This window comes from Eptesicus fuscus, chromosome 20 (assembly GCF_027574615.1).
Source record: "Eptesicus fuscus isolate TK198812 chromosome 20, DD_ASM_mEF_20220401, whole genome shotgun sequence".
Classification (NCBI taxonomy): Eukaryota; Metazoa; Chordata; class Mammalia; order Chiroptera; family Vespertilionidae; genus Eptesicus; species Eptesicus fuscus.
Genome location: NC_072492.1, coordinates 41,226,908 through 41,254,091, shown reverse-complemented (window position 1 = coordinate 41,254,091; position 27,184 = coordinate 41,226,908). Strand labels below are relative to the sequence as shown.

The 27,184-nt window shown below is 39.9% G+C and overlaps 1 protein-coding gene across 1 annotated transcript in view; it reads right to left on the bottom strand.

Moving 5' to 3' along the window:
* The window catches only part of SKAP1 (src kinase associated phosphoprotein 1), a 269,123-nt gene that overhangs the window by 216,519 nt on the left and 25,420 nt on the right, over window positions 1-27,184 (bottom strand). The window contains exon 3 of the mRNA XM_054709246.1: window positions 7,358-7,383. Within this exon, the coding sequence (XP_054565221.1) occupies window positions 7,358-7,383 (26 nt within the window). The remainder of the gene's footprint in view (window positions 1-7,357; window positions 7,384-27,184) is intronic.

Below are 27,184 nucleotides of genomic sequence, written 5' to 3'. Positions count from 1 at the left end.
CTAATACATGTGAAGATGGTTTTATTGCAATGAAGTTTAAATTACAACTGGCAATAATTAACTTATTTTACAAAAGGGGAAACTAAACTAAACAAAGTAAATCAGTTTTCTCAAGCAATAAAATTATATTGTTGTCATATGTAAAGGGAAAAACTAATATTATTGTTTCGACATCTGATCAATCCTTTTTTAGATGTCTGATTAGTGAAGTGGTAAAAGTTCCATGGCAAAGATTCCAATGAGTTTTCTTTGCAAGTTTAAGTGAAAAATTAAGTGGATGAAAAGTTCTTAAAGTAAGCACGACTTGAAATATAAAGGGAATCTATGTCTGATTAAAAATAAAAGTAAGGTGCCCTGGCCAGTGTGGCTCAGTTGGTTGGGCGTCATCCCATGCACTGAGAGGCTGCTGGTTCGATGCTTGGTCAGGGCACTTGCTTGATTCGCAGGCTCGATCCCTAGTGTGGGGCATGCAGGAGGCAGCCGATCGATGTTCTGCTCTCGCATCGATGTTTTTTTCTCTCTCTCTGCCCCCTTCCTCTCTCTAAAAATCAATAAAAATATTTTTAAAAATAAAAATAACGTTTTCCCATGTTCTCCAATCACATTTGAGCTCATTAAAAGAGCTCTTTCATTCATGTCCCTTCTACATTAAAGTAATAACTATTTGGATTATATTTTATTTCCTCTGTTTCATTCTTTTTTAATGAACATAATTCAGGAAGTGACAGTGGACCAATAACAAAATTTGGGGGAAATATGAGGGGGAAAGAATTACCATTAATACTATCAAACATTCAAACTAAATTTTCTTACTGTTTAGTATGTGTAGGTACCGAGCTTAGGGCTTACACACATTACAATTAGTCCTCATAACAACCCTGCAATGAGGCAATAAGATATCGCCATGGAGAGTAGGGGTTCTGGAACTACTAATCAGTACAGGTTTCTTATTAGGGTGATAAAAATGTTCTAAAATTAATAGTGGTAATGGTTACATAAACTCAGTGACTATATTAAAAACCACTGATGTTGCCCTAGCCGGTTTGGCTCAGTGGATAGAGTGTCAGCCTTTGGACTGAAGGGTCCCAGGTTCGATTCCAGTCAAGGGCACAGGCCCAGGTTGCAGGCTCGATCCCCAGTAGGGGGCGTGCAGGAGGCAGCCGATCAATGCTTCTCTCTTATCATTGATGTTTCTATCTCTCTCTCCTTCACCCATCCTCTCTCTGAAATCAATAAAAATACATTAAAAAAGTAAAAAAGTAAAAACCACTGATGTATAGGTTAAAAGGGTGAATTTTATGGTATATGAATTATATCTCAATACATGCTTTCTATATATTTAAATGTATGCTATAGAATCAGACTGACCAAGTTGGAATCCTTGAGAGGAACGATCTTGAACAAGTCTCTTAACCTCTCTGTGCTTCAGTTTTCCAAATCTGTAGATGGGTATATTAATAGCACCTATTTCGTGGGGATGTTCTGAGGGTTAAATAAGATAATGCATGTAAAGGACTTAGCACAGTGCCTGGTCCAATCCCTGTTTTAATAGATAAGAAAGCTGAGGATCAGAGAAATTTAGCAACTTGCTAAGGTCAAATGACCTTTAGCTAAAAAGTACAGTTGGGCTTTGAACCCAGGTCTGGCAAGCCTCAACCTTCATGCTCTTTCTGCCAAGCATGTTTCTTTCCCAAAACAGGGATAAGACTAATACTATTAGTCTTATAGTATTAGTTTCTTTCCCAAAACAGGGATAAGACTAATACTATTAGTCTTATTAGTATCCCTAATACTATTCAATGGTTACTCCTCCAGCACATTAAACCTGGGATTGGATAGAAAACCTGGGCTTGATCAGAAAAACTTTGCTTGCATTCTTTCTCCATGTCTGGGCAAGCATCTTTCTTTAAAGGTTACTCTTTCCGCACATTGTCCCAAATCATCACCATAAACATATGTTTAAACATGTGCTACTAAAGGGCTTTATAAATAAGGGATCTTTTCTAATTAAGGACCATTTTCCTTCCAGGCACCAGACTCTGGTTTAGTCCAAATATCCTGAAGAACACACAGGTGTATGTTGTGTGCAGAGTTAATAAAATTCACCCCATCCCATTCCTACACAGAAGATCCTGCCATAGATAGAAATGCTAGAAAAGTCTGGGGCTATCATTTCCGTCCTTTCTGACTCCCTTCTCAAGACTACCTAGTCTTCCAGGGCTTTAGAAAGTCTTCCGCTAGCTGGTCTATTCTTTACATATTCCTTTTCTCTGTATAATCCTAAATTGACCTATACAACCTCATACAGACCTGTACCCACCCACTCTACCAGTTTCTGAAGCATACAGTGAACTAAGACTCGTAATTAAAGTAATAACTATTTGGATTATATTTTATTTCCTCTGTTTCATTCTTTTTTAATGAACATAATTCAGGAAGTTGACAGTGGACCAATAACAAAATTTGGGGGAAATATGAGGGGGAAAGAATTACCATTAATACTATCAAACATTCAAACTAAATTTTCTTACTGTTTAGTATGTGTAGGTACCGAGCTTAGGGCTTACACACATTACAATTAGTCCTCATAACAACCCTGCAATGAGGCAATAAGATATCGCCATGGAGAGTAGGGGTTCTGGAACTACTAATCAGTACAGGTTTCTTATTAGGGTGATAAAAATGTTCTAAAATTAATAGTGGTAATGGTTACATAAAGAGAGTAGGGGGTCCTGGAACTACTAATGAGTACAGGTTTCTTATTAAGGTGATAAAAATGTTCTAAAATTAATAGTGGTAATGGTTACATAAACTCAGTGTCTATATTAAAAACCCAAAAGGGCTTGGAGGTAAAAGATATTCTTCCTCCCCTGCTCCAAAAGTATGTCTTAGGGGGAAGAGCAAGGCTGGGGGCAAAAACACACGACAACTTGATCTTTCTTTACATTTACTCGTACTTCCAAATGAGCAAAGACTTTGCTACATATATCCAACCACTGTCAAGAGGTAAATAGTCTTGGGAGAAACCAAGATGGCGGCATAGGTAAACACCTGAAATTGCTGCCTCACACAACCACTTCAAAACTACAACTAGCCCTAACCGGTTTGGCTCAGTGGATAGAGCGTCGGCCTTTGCACTGACAGGTTCCAAGTTTGATTCCGGTCAAGGGCATGTACCTTGGTTTCGGGCACATCCCCAGTAGGGAGCATGCAGGAGGCAGCTGATTGATGTTTCTCTCTCACTGATGTTTCTAACTCTCTATCCCTCTCCCTTCCTCTCTGTAAAAAAAAATCAATAAAATATATATATATTTTTAAAAACTATAACTAAAAGACAAAACAGACATCATCTAGAACCACAGGAAGGCTGTCTGAGTGGAAATTCCACAACTAGAAGGAAAGAGAAAAGCACAATGAGACTCAGAGGAGGTGCGGAAGTAAAGTGCAGAGATGCCATGGAAAGGACTGGCAACTGAGGATGCTGTTGTCTTTCTCAATCGGGAGGGAGACACAAGCTCCCGACTGCTCTGAACTCCAGTTCCAGGCGAGACTCTGGGGACCCAGACTCATATGGGGAGAAACTGGACTATCTGGCTTCGGGTGGAACTCGAGGGCAGCTTTTTCTGCGAAGTGCTTGCAATGATTACCGAGGGATACTGAGACCCGGGGCCTCTTAGGGCAGGGCTGAGGATCAGCCATTGCTGTTTTCTCCGCCCTGAGACTCTGTCCCACCCAAGCTGTGTGCAGAGGCTTTTGCATATGAATGGCCTGGCCCTTTGCAACCTAAAATTACCTAACAAACTGCAGCTGGGTCAGAGATCCCCAGAGCCGCCAAAAGAAGGCCCAAGGCCCCACAGCAGCTTGCATTGCTTCACAGCTGGATCTCATCTGGGCACCTCCAAACCCCAAACAAAGAAGAGGAATCTGCAGATATCTCCATAGCTCCTGCTGGGTGGCCTCAGACAGAGGCTAAATTTGCACCTCCTTGGATCTCCCAGTGGTCAGAGTGGGACCATCCAGATTACAACTCCTCAGATCCATAAGGGACATAAAGGGGCAGACTCAGTGAGCACCAAAGCCCCACTGAAGCAAGTCTTGCCCCATAAGGGTGTCTCCAGCACATAAGTTCTCTCATCGTAGACACAGTTGATCCTCACAGCCAACTGGCCTGGAGGTCAATTCCTCCCAGTGATACCAATAACAATCAAGGCTTAACTACAACAAGACTGTGCACACAGGGGTGCACCAAGAGTGTCCACCTCAGGTAACTGGGGAGGCCGACCCACTGGGCCCTATAGGACACCTAGCACACAAAGCCACTCTATCAACACAGGGAAGCAGCCAAAATGTGGAGACAAAGAAACAGGTCAGAAATGACAGAAATGGAGGAAAGCAAATGACTGGATATAGAGTTCAAAACCACAATTATAAGGTTTTTCAAGAATCTTCTAGAAACCGCCGATAAATTTAGTGAGACCCTCGAGGATATGAAAAAGGACCAACTAGAAATTAAGCATACACTGACTGAAATAAATAATATACAGAGATCCAACAGCAGACTAGAGGATTGCAAGAATCAAGTCAAAGATTTGAAATACGAAGAAGCAAAAAGCACCCAGCCATAAAATAAAAAATAAAAAAGAATCCAAAGATTTGAAGATAGTGTAAGAAGCCTCTGGGACAACTTCAAGCGTATCAACATCCGAATTATGGGGGTGCCAGAAGAAGAGAGAGAGCAAGATACTGAAAACCTATTTGAAGAAATAATGACCGAAAACTTCCCCCACCTGGTGAAAGAAATAGACTTACAAGTCCAGGAAGCGCAGAGAATCCCTAACAAAAGGAATCCAAAGAGGACCACATCAAGACACATCATAATTAAAATGCCAAGAGCAAAAGACAAAGAGAGAATATTAAAAGCAGCAAGAGAAAAACAATTAGTTACCTACAAGGGAGTACCCATACGATTGTCAGCTGATTTCTCAACAGAAACTATGCAGGCCAGACGGGAGTGGCAAGAAATATTCAAAGTGATGAATAGCAAGAACCTACAACCAAGATTACTCTACCCAGCAGAGCTATCATTCAGAATTGAAGGTCAGATAAAGAACTTCACAGATAAGAAAAAGCTAAAGGAGTTCATCACCGCCAAACCAGTATTATATGAAATGCTGAAAGGTATTCTTTAAGAAGAGGAAGAAGAAGAAAAAGGTAAAGATAAAAATTATGAACAAATACATATCTATCAACAAGTGAATCTAAAAATTAAGTGAATAAAAAATGTGATGAACAGAATAAACTGGTGAATATAATAGAATCAGGGGCATCGAAAGGGAGTGGACTGACAATTCTTGGGGGAAAGAAGTGTGGGGGATGCGAGAAGAGACTGGACAAAAATCGTACACCTATGGATGAGGACAGGGGGGGGGTGGGTAAGGGCAGAGGGTGGAGTGGGAACCAGGTGGAGGGGAGCTATGGGGGGGGGGGAAAAAGAGGAACAATTGTAATAATCTGAACAATAAAGATTTATTTTAAAAATAAAAATAAAAACACTAGTGGGAAAAAAAAAAGAGGTAAATAGTTTTCTGTTCTAAATAAACTCTTTTCAATAAGAGAGAAAGGCTGTGTAGAAGTGGCCCTGTGCTGGAAGATGATTGCAATGCCACTATTATTAGCATCTGGTAAAATGTGCCCTTTGTCTTTTTAGCTCCAGATAGTCTCTTGTGTTAAGTTCCAAAATTATTTTTTCTTCTCAACATATTATTATACCACATCTCTGACACTAATTCTTTATTTCTCCTTTAGGTAATTAATTCTACCCTCGCAGTTCCATTCATTTCTGCCAGTTCACATTCATGTTCTGGCCCCTGTGGATTTTGGTTAACATCTGTTAAACCCCGAACTCTAGGGCCGTTCCCTGAATAGCATATTCACATATTACAAAGCAAACTGCTACAGGATTACATATAATTTTCTATTCTCAACCTATGTTTTTGCCATAAATGTTTTAGGACAGTGAGATATATAGTAACCACACATCATATAACCATACATCATGTATAACTTTGTTACAAGAATCAAGAAGCTTTAAAAATATAAGCCTAACCAATGGACACAGACAACAGGGGGGTGAGGGCATGAGTGGGGGGGATGGGAGGGTAATGGGGGAATAAGGACACATATGTAACACCTTAATCAATAAAGAAATTTTAAAAAAGAAAAAATGAAGTTAAGAATTTCAAGATAAAAATATATATAATATTTTCATTTGTTAAGGTTGGCTTTAAAAAAACTTGAAATACATGAAAACAAAGTATGAGCTAGGAAAATTAAAATTTTAATAAAACTAGTATCATCATGCACAACTTAAATTTCTTTAAGGCATTACTGTTCACTGAGATGAGATACAGTGACAGTAAAAGAATAAGAAGTATGGGGAAAGTTTACAATTGGTCAAAAAGTTATAGCGCAAAATAGTTCATAAAGTAGTTGTAAATTTGATCTATTATTTTCTGTGATTATCTGAGAAAATAAAAATCTCTACTTCTAATAAGATAAGATAATTAACATTCACAAGGATGTTTCTGACATTCTCAACCAGAGTACTGAGAAGAAGGAAAGCACATACTTTAAAGACATCCCCTCAAACTGTTTGAATTCAGAAAAAAATATTCTAATTCTGAACCTTTTAAAAATGTGTTCCAATCCTGTCCTTTTTTTTTTTTTTTTAATCTTGCACACAGCTGTCTGTTGTACTTTTTAGAATCATGCCAGCTGCTGGGTTCATCAAGCAAAGGCAGGAAAACAATGGTTTGAAAGTAATTAGAAGCTCCGAGGCTGCAGTGAGGCTCATATTAAAATGTGATAACACTGTTCTAGTGGGAATTTCAACACTGCTCCATTTCTGACATTTCTCTTCTGCCAGACAGGCAGGCTGTGTGGAAGAGCACTGTGATGGAGGAGGTAACATACTGGAATTTATTTCTGGAGCAAATGAAGGATTAGCTGAGTTGGAGCCCTCCCAAGGTTTTTATGATGGACTTGGCTACCATTTCATTTGAATGCTAGTGGATCCTGTTGGCCTCTAACAAAGCTCAAGAAATAATAGCATATTATAGTTTTAGTTCTATAAAATAATCTAGCACCAATCCACTCAGAAAGATGAAGCGTCAAAGACTCTTGTGGCTAAAAAGCAGGGCAGGGGGCCCCAGCAGGATGAAGGTTCATTAAACACTCCACTAACTTTCTCAGAAATGGCTAATGCCACTCTGTGGAGAAGCTTTTTCAGAAGAGACAGAAGTAAACAATACCGTCTCCACATTCTTAGGGTAAAACCATAACTCGTCAGAGTACTCACCTTGGGGCTGAAAATCCCAATAGTACCTGAAAAAAACAAGAAAAAGAATGCAGATGAGTCAAACCTGTATTTCTCAATCTGGGCTGGCATATGGTAGCTAATGCACCCAGACCAAAAAGCTTGCTAAATAGTCAGTAACTAGCCAAAGCTACTAACTACTTTGACAAGAACCAAAGGGCCTTGAAAGATTCTCAAAGGCTTGAAGGCGGCATCTACCTCACTGTAACTCTTTAGATAATTTTGACCACATTGCTGGAAATGTCCTAAGAGGTTTGCTAGCCATGGACCAGGGTTTCTCATAGGAGCTTACAGACTTGGAGCAGGACAATTCTTTGTTTGTGACCACCTGTCTCGTGTATTATAGGACAACCAGCATCACTGGTCCTGGATATCAAATGCCAGTGGCACCTCCAACACATCCCCCCGCAACACATTCTCAAATACTTCTGGGCCTAAATTATTCTTAATTGTATAGGTCAAGCATGAGCAACTGACAAGGTCATCAAACATTTTAGTATCTGAGCCAAGTTTGAGGCTCTTGAAGCCTGCCATCTCCTTTTTTATTTTGGGAAGTGATTGGCAAAACGGACAACCCTTAAAGCCTTAAAACGAATGAGACAGCAGTGGTAGGATCATTGTTAAGTCACTTATTTGGAATCTAAATTGCATCCCCTCCCTCCAAAACAATGATCTATATGGTGGCTACCCACAAAAGTCTATTGTATTTTGGATCCCATTTCCTCTTGCCTTCACAGGAAGCTTACATGATTTCTATATTGATTTTCTCTTGTATATAATCAACCTCTTCCTCTCAACTTGGCACTTCCCATCAGCATTTATCCTATCTAATAATAGAGTAACATGTAAATTACCATCACTCCGCTATGCCCACGATAGGGCGGCGGGAGGCTGGGGGGCGGGACTCGGGGTGGCCTATCCGGCCATTGAGAGGCATGGATCTGCGGCCGCTGAGGGGGCCTGCCGCGGACACCCAGCTGCGCCTCTCAACGGCAGGGTAGCTAGGTGTCCGCGGCAGCCCCCCTCAGCGGCTGTGGACCATCTGAGTGGGGGAGCTGGGTGCCTGTCTGCTCTGGCACCAGGCCTTTCAGAAGCCTCCGCTGAGCCAGAGGCTTCTGAAAGGCCTCCCGCCCCCTGCGCCTCTCAACAGCAGGGTAGCCCCCCTCAGCGGCCGTGGACCATCAAAAGTGGGGGAGCTGGGTGCCTGTCTGCTCCAGCACCAGGCCTTTCAGAAGCCTCCGCTGAGCCAGAGGCTTCTGAAAGGCCTGGTGCACCAGCGGACAGGCACTCAGCTCCCCCGCGAAAAGCGAAAGCGTGTAGGGGACCCTACACGTGCATGATTCAGTCATGCACTGGGCCTCTAGTGTTAATATAAAAATAAAGCAAACCTTCCCTCACCCTCTTAATATCCCTCCATCTTGGCTGTCCCCTTTTCCCTCACATCACAGTGACATTTTCAAAAGTTTGTCTATAGTTTTATCTCCTTATTTCCTCACCTCCCACTCATTTCTCAACATAGTCCAATCTCGCTTACAATCACCACGTTATTTCTTGCTGTGGACATAGTGACCCTCCCATACCACTAAGTAGAGTGAATATTTCTTAACTTCATCTTGACCTCCCAAAAGTTGTATGTGCATATGAGCATTTCCCCCCTTGGCTAGAGAGTCAGTTTTATCGAATTCTTAAAAGAATCCATTACCCGCCGCCCCGCCTGCCCCCCCCAAAAAAAGACTAACAGAAGGGCATAGGTGATAATTGTGTATCTTTCAGTACATACATGACTGAAATAATGTGTGACCACTTTAGGGAGACACATTAGCCCAGTGAGTATCTAGGTTATTTATTAATAAGATAAAAAATCAGAAAATGGAGAGGAAGGAAATCAGTGGGGCAGATGTTGCCATAATCCAGTAATGAATCCGTGGGAAATTATCAGATGACAAAGAGAAGATGGAGAAGAAACCTCATGATTGGTCCTTCCCTTCCCTTCCCTTCCCTTCCCTTCCCTTCCCTTCCCTTCCCTTCCCTTCCCTTCCCTTCCCTCCCCTCCCCTCCCCTCCCCTCCCCTCCCCTCCCCTCCCCTCTCCTCTCCTTTCCTTTCCTTTCCTTTCCTTTCCTTTCCTTTCCTTTCCCAGAACAGTTCTGGACTGGCAATCAGGTGAAGGGAAATGTAAGATGCTTGTGTTAGATGGCAGGGAAAGTTAAAGACAGCTTTGACAGCTGCAGTGGAAAAGAAAAGAGGGAATAAGAGAAGAAAGCGGTGGAAAATGTAAAGCTGTAACATCTGGGAAGGCGCCCATGTGGATGTGGGGACATGCAAACAGGAACTGGCATGATGGGTCAATCTCCACCCAGCAGACAATGCAGCTCCACACTGTACCTGCTGGCCACTGTGAAGAGTTTTCCATAAAACTCCTTTCTGTAAAACACAGCTAATCAAGCTAATCATAAAAGGCCTGAGCAATTTGCCATCTTCCCCTACTATTTTCCATCTTCTTTAGGGGCACCACCCAAGCCCCTGATTCCAATCATTAACCAACCTCTAATTCAATATAAAGAGAAATTAGGGTGCGAGCATATGCAAGTGCGCGCGCGCGCACACACACACACACACACACACACACACACACACACACACATCTTTACTCCTCTCACCAAGATGTTAATGGTAACAGCAGGAACTTTGCTAACCAATGTTCTCATGTATTACCCACAAAAAATCCTAGCCATGCAACGGCAATGAAAAGACCAACTCTTGGCAAATTGTTAAGTAAAATATGTTTTTGATGATTTCAGCCTCTTCTTTTGTCCTCTGCCCTTCATAAACTCCACTCCAACTCACATACATATTTTCAGTCCCCTCCTCTACCTACATAATGTGCCCCTGGCCTTCCGATTTCTCTTGTTAGTTAGGAAGATGTTTTAGGTTCACATATACTAAGAGTGGTGCTTCTGCCAATAGCTGTGACTTAAGAAGGCTGATAATATTTAAAAAAAGATTAGATTTAACAGTATCAAATACAGTAGGTTTATCTTGATGTTAAAAAGCAGAATCTGCTTTATTCTTGATAATACTGTAAATATTTCTGTCAATAAAAATCATATGTAGAACTGAAATGAGATGACATGAAGTGGAATGTTAGTTCCCTTATTTTTCAGAAGTTATAAAATTATCCTGTTACCCTACCTTTTTCCCCTCTCTTCTTACTCTAAGTATTAATTAGTAACGACCCTAAAGAAAGTCTATTAACACACACACACACACACACACACACACACACACACACACACAGTTCACAGAGGATACTTCTAAAAGGCAAGGCCAAAAGGTGAGCAATCTCATCCCTCACTGGAGGAGCCACGGATTATTCTCTGCTGGCCACACTTAGGTCTTGATCTTGTCTTGTTAAACATATCCTATGGATTACCTTCATCACATTCTTTGGAAAGATGATTCCACACTAGAGAATTCTACACTCTTTAGGTGGCATTTAGTCAAATCCTGCCAAAATCTTCTAATTCTTATCCTTCACTTTGAAAACAATTATCCCTTAGCCAGAGACCCCAACAAGTCTGAAACTAAAAATTTTGAACCCAAATGCAAAGACCACATTAGAAATATATGAAAGAAAAGCAAACAAACACACACACACAGTTGTGTTTATCCTAAAAGCCTCTGAGAATTTCAAATCAGGCCTGTGCATATAGATAACAAATACTTCTTTAATCTTCTCTTTGAAGCTTTGGCTTCAACGTGAAAGGGAAGCTATCACTCCTCTGTAATAGTCATATTCAACATTATCAGGTCCATGCAAATAAGATTTGAAACTAGAAAAAGATGAGTACAGAATCAGCAGAGAGAAAATGCTGAAACCATATTGGTGATTATTTTCACATTCAATCAAAATAAATACATTTTTTCTTGTGCTTCCAAAAATGAAAATGAAAGAATAAAAATCCACAACATTAAGTTTACTCTACAAAATAGTCTTGAACATTTAGGGTTAAACATTACGTGCAAGGCAAAGTTTGTAATACATGTTTTAAATTAAAGAGGTTTCAATTGAACATTATTGATTTACTTTTATTATTAAAGTATAGTTGACACAATATTATAGTAGTTTCAGGTGTACAACATAATTATTTAATATTTATATATGTACCTTATGAAGTGATTACCACGATAAGTAGAGTAACCATCTGTCACCTTACAAAGTTATTACGATATTATTGACTATATTTCCTATGCTGTACATTACATTCCTATGACTTATTTATTTTACAACTGGAAGTTTGTATTTTTCAATCCCCTTCATCTTTTCACCCTTCCTTCAATCCCCTTTAATTGAACTTTAGTTTAAGGGAAGGTACAACAAATAAATTGGACCCACTGTATTATTATTATGATAATAATAACAATGTTAAGATATTTTGAACACATTGTTGGACACTGTTCTAAGCAGTTCTCTTATATTAATTCACTCCCCCTTCAACTCTAACCCTATTATTATGTTCATTTTCTAAATGAGGAAACTGAGGCATCAAGAGGTGAGATAACTTGCCCATAATCACACAGCTAGTAAATAAGGCAAACAAGTTACCAATCCTAGCAACTAGTTCCAGAATAGGCACTCTAATAATAAGTTAAGGAGGTAAAACAAACAACTGTAACTATCCTCATATTGGAAATATCTAGGAAGAAAAATAATTCTATTTCCTAACTATAATTTAAAAATTAGCATATTCAGTATTTAATATAAACATTGAGATATATATGTATATATTAGATGTATTATTTTATTTAATTTTCATCACAACCCTATGAGGTCAGTACTATTATTATCCCCATTTTATAGATAAGAAAACTGAGACTCAGGAAGGTCAAGCAACTTGACCAAAAATCATGTAGCTATTAAGTGGCAGAACCAAGATTTGAACCCAGGTCTACTTGCTTCCAGAGCACAAGCTCTTAAATTCCATATTAACTATTTTTCAATTGGCTGTAACATTTTCTTTTTAAAAAAAGTATTAAGAGAAAGTATAATTGTTCTGTCAGACAACCTATTCTCAGAGAGTACATAGATCAGAGGTCTTTAACTTGAAGTCAGTCCATAGTTGAGCTTTGGGAAATAAACATTATGTTCTCTTACTCCCTAAAATTATAAGTGAAAAGTAATATGTGTTTTCTTTTCCCTTGAAAAAGAGTCCAAAACTTCACTAGATTTCTGAAATATGTCAATAACTCTCTCCCTCCAAAGTGAGAAGATCCTCTGGGTTAGATGAATAAGGTTGTAATGGCATTATAACACTAAATCCCTAGAAAGGCCAACATCTGTAACGTTATAAATCTAGAACATCTAGATGAAATTTTTTGCAACTAAGGTATTAAAAGGGTTATTTTATCGGTGACTTATGTAAATTTAAAACTCATCAGATATTCCCTGCTACCTGATAGACAAAATCAAATCTCTTCTTGCTATCTTAAGGATGTCTAAATTTAAGGTTCAGTTTTTGTACTAAAACAGTGGTGCCTTCTAAATGGATAGGCTGTGTGCAATACTCAATGTTCAGAGACATCTTCTATTTCCCTCTTGACCATCTCTATTCTCTGGTAATGGCTGTTTCCAAACAGACTGCAAAGACTAATACTGAATATTATTCTGGCATTAGAAATGGAATCTTAGAACTCAAATGGACACCTGGCTGAGTAGCGCTTCAACAGCAAATTGGTAAGAGCATGAAAACTCTTGCAATTGATCTTAAGCAGCAAGCCATATGGTAGAGACTGATTTATGTCCAAGGAAATGGGCTTTCTGAACAATGCTAATCGTCTGTACACTATCGATATTTCCTGTAGTCTGTTTTCTCACTTGAGAAGATTTACCTGATTTCAAATCGTCTTTCTACCAGTGTTCCATCCTACCTCGCAGAAGGCCTGGGCAAGTGGCAAAGGTAATATGGCCAATGACACTCAAGAACAGAAATGGGAAAAGAGCACCATCTGGTGGAAGCCTCTGGTGGAGGCATCAGAGGCCTGGGACCCAGGAATTGGGATACTAGCCTTAGAACTAACAGTTGGGAAGGAATAGGAAAGGTCCCTGTAGGGGAGCAGGTACCCCTCTAGCCCCAGTTCCTTTAATTTATCAAAAGTGAAAAGATCTTAAAAAACAAAGTGAAAATATCTGGTGCCTGCCTACAAGAAGCTTACAATCTAGTCTAAATTATGATATATTTACACATGAAGAGATGCCAATCTAAGGTAGTAAATAACAAACACTATGGTAATAATAGACAATACGCATTTAACTAAAGTAATAGAAGAACCTGTCAAAAAAAAGCTTCTGTGTTCTTTTTTGAAATGTAACATTTCTGTAGTCTTGAGTCTATAGCCACACATTTTAAAACCCTACTCCAGAAGGCAACATAATGTTCTCTTACTTACAAACTAGAAGTCACAATTAATCTTTTACTAAATGCTAAACAAGCAATATTATCTGATGTTGATAGTATTACCCATGACTAAAATTTTTTGAAGTTCTATTCCAAGACACTGAAAAAAGTAATAAAATTTAAAAATAAATAAAACCCTATTTCCCACTAGAATCTTTTATAACACTTTAACTACATAAAATCCCTGCTATCGTCAATTGAACATTTGCTCTGATGCTAACAGTAAGAAATCTGGGGGCTCTTCTTTTTTTAAAGTATATTTTTATTGATTTCAGAGAGGAAAGGAGAGGGAGAGAGAGGTAGGAACATCAATGATGAGAGAATCATCAATCAGCTGCCTCCTGAGCCCACAACCCAGGCATGTGCCCTGACTGGGAATCGAACCGTGACCTCCTGGTTCATAGATCAGCGCTCAACCACTGAGCCACTCACTCTGGCTGGTTGGGGAGTTCTTCTTGATTAGTCAGTGATTATGCTCTTTCACTCAACACTGGAAACCAACATTCTAATATTCCTTCCTCTACGCTCTAGCATTGGGACTGCAAATTTTGGTTTTATGTCTAAACAATACCCATACTCCCTGTATCAAATATAACTCAATGAACTATTTTTAAAATGCCAGCCAGGTCCACTGTGGCAAAATAAAGGACCTTAAATGTCAGGCCAGAGTTTAGATTTTTTTCTTTCTTTCTGTAGATAAAAGGGAGCAACTGAAGGGTTGATTGGTTTGTTTGCTTGTTTTTATGGGTAGGGAATGATGTCTGTTGTGATAAAATCTAGCAGAAATGTGCAGCCTGACTGGGAGGGAGAGAAGCCAGAAGGTAGTTTCGGAAGCTTCTGAAGAGCAAGAGAAACAACAAGAGATTTGATAATAGACTTGGAGGCAGGTTGGGAATAGAGCATCAAGACAAAAGTCAGAGATATCTTTTGTTTCCAAACTTGTTTGCTGGAGAAAACAAAGCAACACTCACATACAAAGAACTCCAGCTGGTTACCATATTTTAAGCTGCATTATCTTTGGCTCTTGCCCTGTCATTTTGTCACCGTTGATGCTTAGAACCCAGTTTTGTTTTATTTTTTGCTTGCTTCAGGTTAATAGCTACTCTTGGACCACAGAGACCTCCTAATTATCTGATTAGTGAATAACAGATAATTGTATGGCTCTGTGAGTGTGGCCATATACTCACTGGATTTTACAGCTGGAAGGACACTGAAGGTCATTTAATCCAGCCCCTCACTTTACAGATGAGAAAAATGAAGCATGGAGAGAGTATCTGATTGCACCATGGAAGTTTAAAAGTCCACACTATGGAGCTACCACAATTTATCTAGTGCAGAATCAGAGGCAGGTTTGAAAACGTGATATTCATTTAAAAATTCTTTTGATGTTTTCTGTGTTAACATGATCACATTATTCACCTGAGAGCAAATGTTACAGTCCAAAAAAAAAACACCACAAAACAAAACAAACACACACACACACACACACACACACACACACACACACACATTAAGCTGGACTGGTTCTTAGAACTCATCTAGGCAGGGTGGATTTCTCAACATTAACATGCCAACATACCCTCTGTATCTCAAGTTAGGAAGACTGCATTCATTCTCTCAAACATTAATAAATCTTCATACTTTGCCAGATCTTTCTGTGAGGGACTGAAAGCACAGAAAGCCTGAACTGTGAGCCAGTTTGGCTGGAATTTTCAAATTGTACAGTGATGTGATTGGCCCAAAACATGCACAAGGTAAAAATTGGGGCTAGAAGAACCCAGGTCTGGCTAATGCCAGAACCTGTCTCACTGCCTGCAGGTAAGGATTGCTGAGGGTGGATCTGGGATCAGATGGTAAAAGAGGCCTCGCAGGAGCAGGGTTGGGGGGTCATAGAGAGGCCAGGCTCAGGATGCAGAGGGGACCTAGGATCATCAGAGCAGGTGTCAGAGGCCCAAAGCAGACATGTTTGAGGAGGGAACAGGGCTGGATTCTGAGTGGGGTCCAACCTGAAACCCTGTGTTTTATCTTGTGAAGTAGGCTACGCTGTCATGTAAGAATGCAAAGTGATATGATAAAGACAGTTATGGACTTGAGGGGAAATAAACATTGAGGAAAACTGGAAAGCTTGCTGATATGGGGCATATAATATAACCTTGAGGCATTATTAAGGGTTCCATTGAGGTTGGCAACTAAGATTTATGGTGGTGGCAATCCAATTGTATAATTTTGCTCCAGCACTGATTAGCTGCCCCGGTATAAGAGCATAAAAGGTGGACAGTTGAATTGATCCAAGGTTAGGATTTTTCTAGGCTTGTGGGATGAAAGGACAAGAGAGTAAGAGAAGACAGGAGGTTCGTGTCATGGAGCTCAGGCTGGCCAGGGAAGAAACCAATGGCCGAAGACTTGACTATGGTGTCTGCACACAAAGACTTTTAACAACCAATTAAAATACCAAAAACAGGAGATATTATTATTCTGCTCTTTTCTCTCAAGACTATCCTTTGTCCCATAAGTCACAAACCTTCCCTACCCTCACGTTCCTTGTTTCAGTGGTTGACATCTTCATACACCCAACTGAAAGTTACGAATAATCCTCTTACTTCTTTTTTTCTGTTTCTATGTACACCCAATCACCGAGATCTGTAGATGCTACTCCCTTAATACTTTTTATCTCCTCCCATCTCTACAGCCACTGAATTCACTCAAGCCCTCAGAATGCCTCACCTAGATCAATGTAACCTCCTAATTGGTCTGCCTGCCATTTGGCTCCTCTCTAACCCATTCTCCTCAGTGATTATGGAGAAGGAAGTGTAAGTGACCTTTGAAGAGCAAAGTCTTTGCAGCCAGGTCTGTGTTGGAGTCTCAGATCCTCCATCTTTTAGCTGTGAGAAGTTAGCTGCAACCTCGTTTCCTCACCTTTAAAACAGAAATAATAATCATACCTGTCTCTTATGGTCCTTGGGAGGACTAACTGAGATAATGCAAGAACTGAGCACTAGGTCTGGCACCTGGCAGGCCTTCAATAAATGTCCGCTGTTATGTCATTAGTACCAATATTATTCTAATGGCCTAAGGTACAAACCTTGTCTTATTATTCTCCTGCTTGAACCCCAGCCCTTAGGTCCTCCTCTGCTCTGCTCACCCTCCTGCTGTTACATGTCACTGCTCTATCGGCCAGCACACTTTTCCCTTTGTGCCCTGAATTCTCTTAGGGAACCCTTGATGGTCCTTTGAGGCTCAGTTCACTCTCCAGTTTTAGGTGCTCCCACAGCACATGTGTACACACCTCTCAGCAACACCTGCAATATGGTACTACAATGTTCTTGTCTCTCTATGTGACTGAGCCCTCAAGGGCCAGTGGCACAGAGCTTATGCTCAATAAATGCTTGCTAAATAAGTAACTGGTGGTGAGAAACAGAAGGGCTGGCTGAGTTCAGCATGAGGTTGCATTTCAGGGAGGGATGGGAGTTGAGGCTGAAAAGGCAGGCAGAAGGCAAGGCTCTCCCAGCAATGCCATGGGGTACGGATTTTATCCCAAAGAGAAATACCTTAATTTTCCTCTAAGTTATACACACAAAGGCAAATGGGGGGAAAAGAAAGAAAATCAAAGGAAAAGAAGAAGAAAAGCAAGTAGAGAAAAATAAAAATAAGAAAGCTTTGTTGAATTAAAAACTTCATCCCAATGAAGAATTATCCCCCTCACCCACCCTGCCCCAAAGTAGGGCTTCAAAGACTAGCCACAAAATGACCGGCAAAAATATACTTCAAAAGACACGACTGAATACACATCGCAGTGGCAAGAATCCAATATATAAATACAATCAATTTGTTTCCTCATTAAAAGCTTTCATGAAGAAAATGATTTAATACAAATGCTAAAGCTACTGACATAGATTAATTGAAAAAATAACAACAGAATCCTAATTAAAGACATAATATTATTTCATTCATTCATACTACACCAAAATCTGAATAGATATATAAAAATAGAATCCAGAAAGTAGGCTTCTACTGGTAACCACTCTAAGAGCTACAATGGATTATTGAAACTTAAAAAAAAAACAACACCTCCTACCTTTGTGTATACTTTCTTCCAGTTAAGAACTGAGATGTATACAAGGTCAGAAATCATTTTTAAATTATTTCACAGTTTAGCCCTCAACTTGACTTTTTTCCTAATTGTACAAGACTAGATACTAAAATATCATTCTTTCCCATTTATTTTGTTGAACAATACCTACAGTAGTCATCATTCAACCTTTACATGGAGGTACCCAATTATTCAAATTATAAAAATGGAACTGAATTTCATCGAAAGGCTAATAACTAGGACTGCAGTTCAACTGCAATCAACAGGCCAATCCTAGGACTTACCTGACTCATTGTAGGACCAGGGCTTCAGGTTATGTCCCACTTCAAGGGATTTTCCAGCATCAGAAATGTCTCTACATGTTGCCTGGCCATAGGGACTCGAACAAGACAGCAGGCAAACATCAGGCCAAGGGAAGGACCAAGCCCATTCGCTACTGACCATATCCCCATCCTGCACTCTAAAAGCTAATTAGGTTGAAATGTTGTCAGCTACTTGCCAGTGAAATGTTCCTGTCAATTATCCCCAATCACACTGAGAGACCTCACCACCCAAATCAACAGCTTTTACTCACACTTCCTAGTCAAGGCCTTCTTCCGTCCCCTTTACTGTTAAAAACTCAGTTGAAAATCAAAGTAGCTTCTTACCCTCCACGCCCCCCCATAAGAAGGTCTTCTGATAAAGATTTTTACATATACTTGTCTGATTTTAAGAATCTCCTGGAGCCCTTATTAAAACATGAATTCTCTCCTGGCAGGTGTGGCTTGGTGGTTGAGCATCGACCCATGAACCAAGAGGTCACTGTTTTGATTCCTGGTCAGGGCACATGACTGGGTTTCGGGCTCCATCCCCAGTATGGGGTGTGCAGGAGGCAGCTGAATGATGTTTCTCTCTCATCAATGTTTCTATTTCTCTCTCTCTCTCCCTTTCTTTCTAAAAATCAATTTAAAAAATTTTAAAACGTGAATTCTCGGGGTCCACTCAGACCTACTAAATTAGCATCTCCAGGATAGGGACCTAGAAATCTGTATTTTTAACAAGATCCCAGGTAAATCACATGATGGGGCAAGTTTGGAAAATACTATAAAGGATATGGGTATTTTACCAACAGTTTCCCTGTTAGGAGAATTCTAGACAGGCAGCCCCCAGTTCAAGTATAGACTGTGTCCCATTTCTAGTTGTTGGGACCTTGGAATATACTTTTTTGTAATAAAACAAAGTAATGGATATTGGTAACTTTTCTGAGCCAGCTTTAAAAACCCATTAAATCTTGTTAACAGATTTGAAGTATAGTAAATACAATCTTTAATTTATAAACCGATCACATTTCAAAAGTTGAAGCACAAAGTCAGATCTTTAGAATGTCTTTTCCTATAGACATTAAGTTCTGAGAAGTGATTAGGTTACCTGGCTGTCCACAAAGGTTTATTAAGTCCACAACAAACCAAAGCCAGTTGCAGAAGCAACGTTATAAACATGAGCTTGGCGTCCTCAAAGCCAACGATAATGGGAAGGAGAAGTGATTTGTCTTTCTTCTGTGGGCTTAGGGAAGAGAGAAACCTTTGACATTCTTATCCTCTCCCCCTTTACAACCATCTCTTGCCTCCCAATGGCCTCAGCCCAAGTTTCAAGTACTTACGTTATCCATAGCTCCCTACATTAGCTTACCCATCCCTGCATGCTTTACTCTCCCAAATTACCTATCCCTCCTCCCCAAATCCAGTCAAAACTTATTTCCATGGTTTAGTTCTATCCTATCTTTTCAACTATATATATCTCTCTATACCTATAAACAGAATCACCCTTTCCCAAACATGGCTAAGCTTTATCTCCTTTGGATCTCTGTACCTGCTATTTTTGTATCCAATGTATCTCACCAAAAACCCATCCCAGCCCTGGCTGGTGTGTAGCTAAGTGGTTAGAGTGTCAGCTCATGCACCGAAGGGTTAGGGTAGGATTCCCAGTCAAGGGCATGTACATGGGTTGCAGGTTTGATCCCAGCCCTGGTCAGGTGACATGCAGAAGGCAACCAATGGATGTGTCTCTCTGACACAGATGTTTCTTTCTCTCTCTCCTCCCCCTCCCTCCTTCCCTTCCACTCTCTCTGGAAATCAATAGGAAAAATATCCTTGGGTGAGGTTTAACAAATCAAAAACAAAACAAAAAAACATTCCTTTCAACCCACGGCCAAGCCAAGATGCCATCTCATCCATGAAGGACTCTCACAGCCCACCAACCATTCTTTCTCTGGATTTTACAGTACAATCTATATGTACCTCTACTAAAACTTTAGCCACCATATATCTTGAATTATAGTTTTTGTGCATGCTTTTCCTTTCCATCAGGTTATACATTTCTTGAGAATACTTTTTGGGCATCTAGTATGTGATGTGCATTATATTAGGCATTTTTATATGTATAGCAACAATTCTACAAGGTGGGTGTATTGTATAAGTATTTGGTTTACCTGGCTCAAAAATAAGTTATAGGAGGACTGGAATCTGTGCCATGTTCACACAAAAATGCTTTGCATATAGCATATGCTCAATAAACCTTTGTTGAATGAATAAAGTTGCATTATTCACTCTATGAAGAAATTGAGCCTCAGTAAGAGTGCTACCCAGCAGTCATTGGGATTCAAATCTCATTCCAGAACCTAATAGCTATGTCATCTTGAGCAAGCGGATCACCTCTCTGAACATCAGTTTTCTCATCTGTTAAATGGGGATCATAACACACCTGTTGTAAAAATTACATGAGATAATGTGTGTACAGCTCTTGACACTGGGCCCAGTACACGGTACATGTGTGGTGAATGTTAGCTGTGACTGTTATTCTTAAGTTGCAGAGATAAGGCCCTTATTCTTCCTTAGGAAAAGGGTCCTCTATTACTTTTATAAACTTCCGTGTATATATTGCCTATAATCAAGGTTCAACCAAACATTTCAGACCTTCTAGAGAAGAAATGTGTGGGCAGTGGGCTCCGTGCTGGCTCTGTCCCTGAGTCTGGCCACTCACTTGAAAAACAAGGGTATGTCTTATGTGTCTTATATATCTTGATCGTGGCATTGTGCTCAATATGGAGTAAACAGCCGAAACCGGTTTGGCTCAGTGGATAGAGCATCGGTCTGCGGACTGAAAGGTCCCGGGTTCGATTCCGGCCAAGGGCATGTACATTGGTTGCGGGCGCATCCCCGGTGTGGGGTGTGCAAGAGGCAGCTGGTCGATGTTTCTCTCTCATCAATGTTTCTAGCTTTCTGTCCCTCTCCCTTCCTCTCTGTAAAAAATCAATAAAATATATTTTTTAAAAAACACAAAACATGGAGTAAACAAATAAATACAGTTGTTAAGTAAATTAACTGCTTCTGGTTTGTAATCCTCACCCTGCTTTTTAGTTGATTCTATTTCTCTTTATGACCAACATAAAAATCAATTAAGGTGACTGATGTTTAGAGATGGAGGAAGTGAATCTTTTTCTCCAACACCATCACTTTGGCAAACTAATCCCACAAATACAAATGTTTTACTAACATTATCTACACAGAGTGTTGATAATCCTTTTCTAATGAAGGATTCATTCTGTGTCAGTTCAGTGCACCTCAAAGGGAAAATATCTAAGAAACGGAAGTTGTTTCCAGTTAGTGACACCTCATCTAATGCAGACCTTGAGAATAAACTTCCTTTATCTAAAAAACAACGTATTTTAGAAAAATCATCATAAATTATTTTGAGGACTGATGTATTTCATATGGCTCAAAACAATTTTATTTTCATGTGTGTGTATATAGTATGTGTGTGTTTCGTAAAATACCTCCAAATACAGCTGGTATTTTTTGCACAGAAGTGACCCAATTAAAACCTAAATCTTCTTTTCACATCTCTTCCCCCCTAAGTCCCAACTCCTTTCCCACCTAGAAAACAAATCATCTTGGCTCTTAAATCCCTGACCCTTAAAAACATTTTTTATTGATTTATTTTAGAAAGAGAAAGGAAGAGAGGGAGGGAGAGAGGGAGGGAGGGAGAGAGAGACAGACAGACAGACAGACAGACAGAGAGAGAGAGAGAGATTTTTGTTGTTCCACTTATTCGTGCATTCATTGTTTGATTGTTGTAAGTGCCCTGACTGGGGATCAAACCCACAACCTTGGCATATTGGGATGCTGCTCTAATCAACTGAGCTACCCAGCCAGGGCCATCCCTGCCCCTTTTTAAAACAGGAAAGGCTCTGTTATCTGTGACTTATAATTAAATACATATTCACTGTAGAGACTGAATACAAATAAAACAAAAAGGAGAAATTAAAAAAATCACTCAAACTCCACTTGCTAGAAACTGCCATCATTAACATTTTGCTGCTTTTCCTCCCAGGCATTTTTCTCTGTGAGATTTTATAGACACATTTAACCATTTTTTAAAACGTATAGTATATCTTATTGTTCTATATCAATAAATCTTCTACAGGGTGAATGATTAAACTATCTTTTTTTAAAAAGAAGTTTACCCTTTCAACAAAATGAAGGAGCAGAATAAGCTGAAATGGAGAAACTTGAGGCAGAGAACCAGAAAAGAGAATTTTACAATGCTCTGAGAAAGACTTTATGAACGCTAAAGTTTAGTCGGTGACAAAGGGATCAGAAAGGAGAAGACAAACTGAGGATGAAGAATCAACAGGCTTGATGATGGTTTGGGGAGTGAAGAGAGGTGTCAGGAATGACTCCCAGGACTCTGCCTTGGGAGACTGGACTAGGAAAAGCATATAGACTGTAGGAGAGAGCATAATATAAAATAATGCATTCAGCTCTGAATACTCAATAAGTTAAGATATTTCTGGCTACAAGGAACAGAAAACCTGACTGACAAAAGCTTAAACAAGCAGAAGTCAATTTTTTTTCTTCAACAGATGATTCCAGGGTTGATGCTGGGGCCCACCAATGGCATAAAGGGCCTAGGCCAGTGGTTCTCAACCTTTCTAATGCCGCGACCCTTTAATACAGTTCCTCATGTTGTGGTGACTCCCAACCATAAAATTATTTTTGTTGCTACTTCATACCTGTAATTTTGCTACTGTTATGAATCATAATGTAAATATCTGTGTTTTCTGATAGGCTCTACATCAGTCACGACCCACAGGTTGAGAACCGCTAGCAGGGTCTCCTAAGACCATCGGAGGCTCTTCCCATATTTCTGCTCTAACACTTTAGAGCAGAGTACTCTTAAGGTAGCTACTGCATTTCAACATATTGCTGTCTCCCAAGCATAAGACTGTGAAAGGCTATCTGAAGTCTCCTTTCATTTCTTTGGCCAAAACTACATCTTATGTAAACCCTCGCCTAACCACTGGTAAAGCATAGTGTATTTCAGATCATGATTCATTGCTAGGCTGGCGGGGTTGTATGGTCAAGGAAGAATAGAGGCTGGCTGCTGGGTAGGCATCCAGCAGGGTCTGCCCCAGCTTTGTGAAGTCAGAGGTATCTGTAAGACACCCAGATTAGCTATCCAATATTCTGTCTGGTGCCTTGGAGAGAGAACTACAGTTGAGTGGTAGGATTGGGAGTCATCCATGTATAGAGGAAGGTGTTGAGTTACGGACATGCACGCATTTGCTTAAGAAGAATGTGGTGAGAAAAGAGGCAAGCCTGAGGGACAATAGTGAAGAGGGCAGGGCAGAAAAATGAGGTCAAGAAAGAGCCTTTAAAAAAAAAAAAAGTATAAATGCAGACAGTTACTTAAAGGAAGGAGAAAAATTAGGAGAGACTATTATCACGGGAATGAACAGGGAAAGGTGTTGTTGTTTTTTTAACTTTTTGAGGAAAGGGGAGCTATTAACAGTGTCACAGGCTGCAGAGAGACCAAATAAGACAAAGACTGAACAGTGTTACCTGCATGTGGCAATGAGAGAGTTACTTGCTAGAAACAGAGCCGGGATCATAGGCAACTGAGGAGTAAACACAGAAGAGGAAAATAGAAATGGCTAGTCTAGGCTTTTATTTCAAGAAGTTTGTCTGGCCCTAGCCGGTTTGGCTTGGTGGATAGAGCGTCACCCTGCAGACTGAAGGGTCCCAGTTTCGATTCCAGTCAAGGGCACATGCCAGGGTTGCGGACTTGATCCCCAGTGGGGGGGCGTGCAGGAGGCAGCCAATCAATGATTCTCTCTCATCATTGATGTTTCCATCTCTCTCTTCCTCTTCCTTCCTCTCTGAAATCAATAAAAATATATTAAGAAGAAAAGGAAGGAAGGAAGGAAGGAAGGAAGGAAGGAAGGAAGGGAAGGAAGGGAGAGAGAAAGAACAGGCCATGCTCCTTCTTCATCATAATTAGACATGTCATCTGCAGTCACTGCACTGAAGTCTAAAAGAAGATTCCAACTATTTTTTTGGTATTGCTTGTTTATAATGTTCCAACAAAAAATTTTCCATAAGTCTAAGAATTTAAATCTTCCATTAAGCACTAAGTTCCAATAGGCAATGGCCATTTCTAGGTCTAATCCTTTTTGTCCTGGATTCTTTGCAAAATTAAAAGTAAACTGGTAAAAATCCTGGGGGTGGGGGAGGGGGGTGGGCGCAGAGACAGGATAGTAGCTAGAGGGAATCACTGTGTAGGAAGTAATGTTTTTATTAATATGAGAAGACATCTGAGCATATTTATATGATGAATGGAGAGATGTAATAGAGAAGGAAAAGCTAAATTTAAGAAAGACAGGATGTCTGGGGGCAGTGGTAATAGTGGAATGAAGATGACAATTGCAAGTCAGTGCTTCAGTCCTCAGACAGTGTGAGGAGGGACTCTGAACTCCAAAGATGACAGAGGGACAGAGAATGGAAAAGCCACATGGACAAATCTCAACAGGGGAGAGGTTTTGGACAAGATTGAATAGCAAAAGTCTAAAAGTGGCAGCAAGGAGCTTGAAGAGTGCCAACGGCACTTCTGGGAAATGAGCAAATTCTATTTAAGATTACTTCAAGCAAAACAGTATCCTGCACAAGAGCCATGTTTTACTTAGGCAGAGATGGAGAAAAGAGGTTGAGGATACAGTAAAATTTGATGATAATAGCACACAGATTCTAGGAAACACAGGGGAAAGGATCAGAAGAGAGGTCATCGGGAAAGATGAGAGATGATGGAGACAAGGAAGTACAAAGCTGAATAGGAAGATGATGACCACAGACAGAGGGCTGAGGATGGGGAACAAAAATGGCTGGAATGACTGGCATCCATACTCTAACAGAATTCTAATACATGGTCTGCAGTCTTGTAACCTTTTATCAAAAAATGAGAGAAATGTTATCATAGGAGACATCTGAAGAAATGGACACCATCTTTACAGATGGCTCTGGCCCCTCTAATGTTCAGTAAAAAAAAATTAATACTATTTCTGGAAAAGAATATGTGGGGCTGGCTACAGAACAGTAAATTTACTAATAAAGAGGGTCTCTTCTTTTAAGTTTTAGCCTAGGACCTAAAAACACATTTGTAACAGTCCATTCACTCAACTCACATTATTGAGCTCATACCACATGGCAGCACCATGCTAGACTTTTTCTTTAATGAATATAAGACGATCCATGCCTTTGAGGAGTTTATAATCTTCAGAGATATGTATTCAGTTCTGAGACACTGAATTTAAATGAACTTAAAAGTATGTGTTAGAGAATCAGCCTGCACTGAAGGGTTGCAGGTTCAATTCCTGGTCAAGGGCATGTACCTGGGTTGCAAGCTTGATCCCCTTGGTTGGGGCACATGCAGGAGGCAACAACTCGATGTGTCTCTCTTACATTGATGTTTCTTTCTCTCCCTCTCTTCCTCTTCCTCCCCGCCCCTCCCCCCCATTCCACTCTATCTAAAAAAAGAAAATCAATGGAAAAAATATCATCGGGTGAGGATTTTTTAAAAAGTATGTGTTACAAGCAGTCTTCTCAAATGTTAATGCTCATATGGAATAATGTTGGGATCTTATTAAAATGCAGATTTTGATTTAGTAGGTCTGATTCAATGAAGCCTGAGAGTCCACATTTCTAACAAGTTTCCAGGTGATGTTGGTATTGCTGGCCCATGGCCACACTTGAAGTACCAAGGAGCTAAAGACTCTAGCCCGAAAGATTCCTTTGCTTTACCTTTTCTATTGCACTGACCTGTAAAATCCTGAGAATCTTTTCTTTTTTCCTTGCTAACTCTCCTATCCATTCATTTTTCTAATAAATAAAAAAAAGGTGGAGGGGTAGAAAACCTCAAAAATGGGGGAGGGTTTTTTCTTCTAGCTACACACACTGCTTTCATGAACACATCAAGCATCTACCTCATGTGATTAAGTACTTCTGTGGAACCTCTAATATTTCAAACAGGGCACCTAGCTATTCAGTAAAAGAATAAGAGACTGGGAACAGCAATTAATTCTAGTTATGCCATATGGCAGTATAGAACACTCGCTGGAACCTGAAAACTCAATTTCACCAGAGCCTTACTTATTCTGAATTTTAATCATTATAGGATCAGCAAACATATGCCTACCAACCTGCTCCATTTACACAAAATTCTAAAGAATAATCGCACACTCAAAAATGATTGGTTTTTCCCAAATGGACTTAAAATTTCTTTCCTACCAGATTCTCCGAATAAAGTAGCTGCTGACAGTTCCAGTTTAACTTCCCGGTTAAACGAAATCTTCAAACAGTTCTTTTCATGAACAGTATCGCTTGCTTTCTTACCATTTTCATCGTCAGCTCACCATTTTGCACAAGTCTTAATTTTCTCTGGTTCTGGATTCCTCAGCCCCCACGGGGGCTGGTTCCGGTGCCAGCCCTCCTGTCCCTGTGAACTCCACCATTCCACCATATTTTCTCCATTTCACCTCTCTCCAGAATGGAGACATTATCATTTTCAACACATACTCCATCCCTGTCCTCTTAGAGCTAAGATACTTTCATCTCCTGGACATCTAATAACTTCAAGATAAGGACAGAAAAATCAGTTCTTGTTCTGTGAACTTTTGTCTCCGGTGCTTGAGAGACTATCCTAATATCCCCTGAACATGTTTTAGTGATAACATTTACTGCACTAGGGCCAAAATGATTTTCTGCCACTTTCAATTCTAGTTCAATAAAAGAATAAGAGCTTTGTTTCTAACCTCTGTCATTTTTAATACCATAAAATGATTTAAAAAATGTAAAATTGAGTTCCATTTCCTACTGGAGTACCAATCTCATATTAGCTTTCCTTTTATCAAATTTATGAGAAAAGTCAGAAATTGCCTTTCCTTTAAAAAAAAAAAT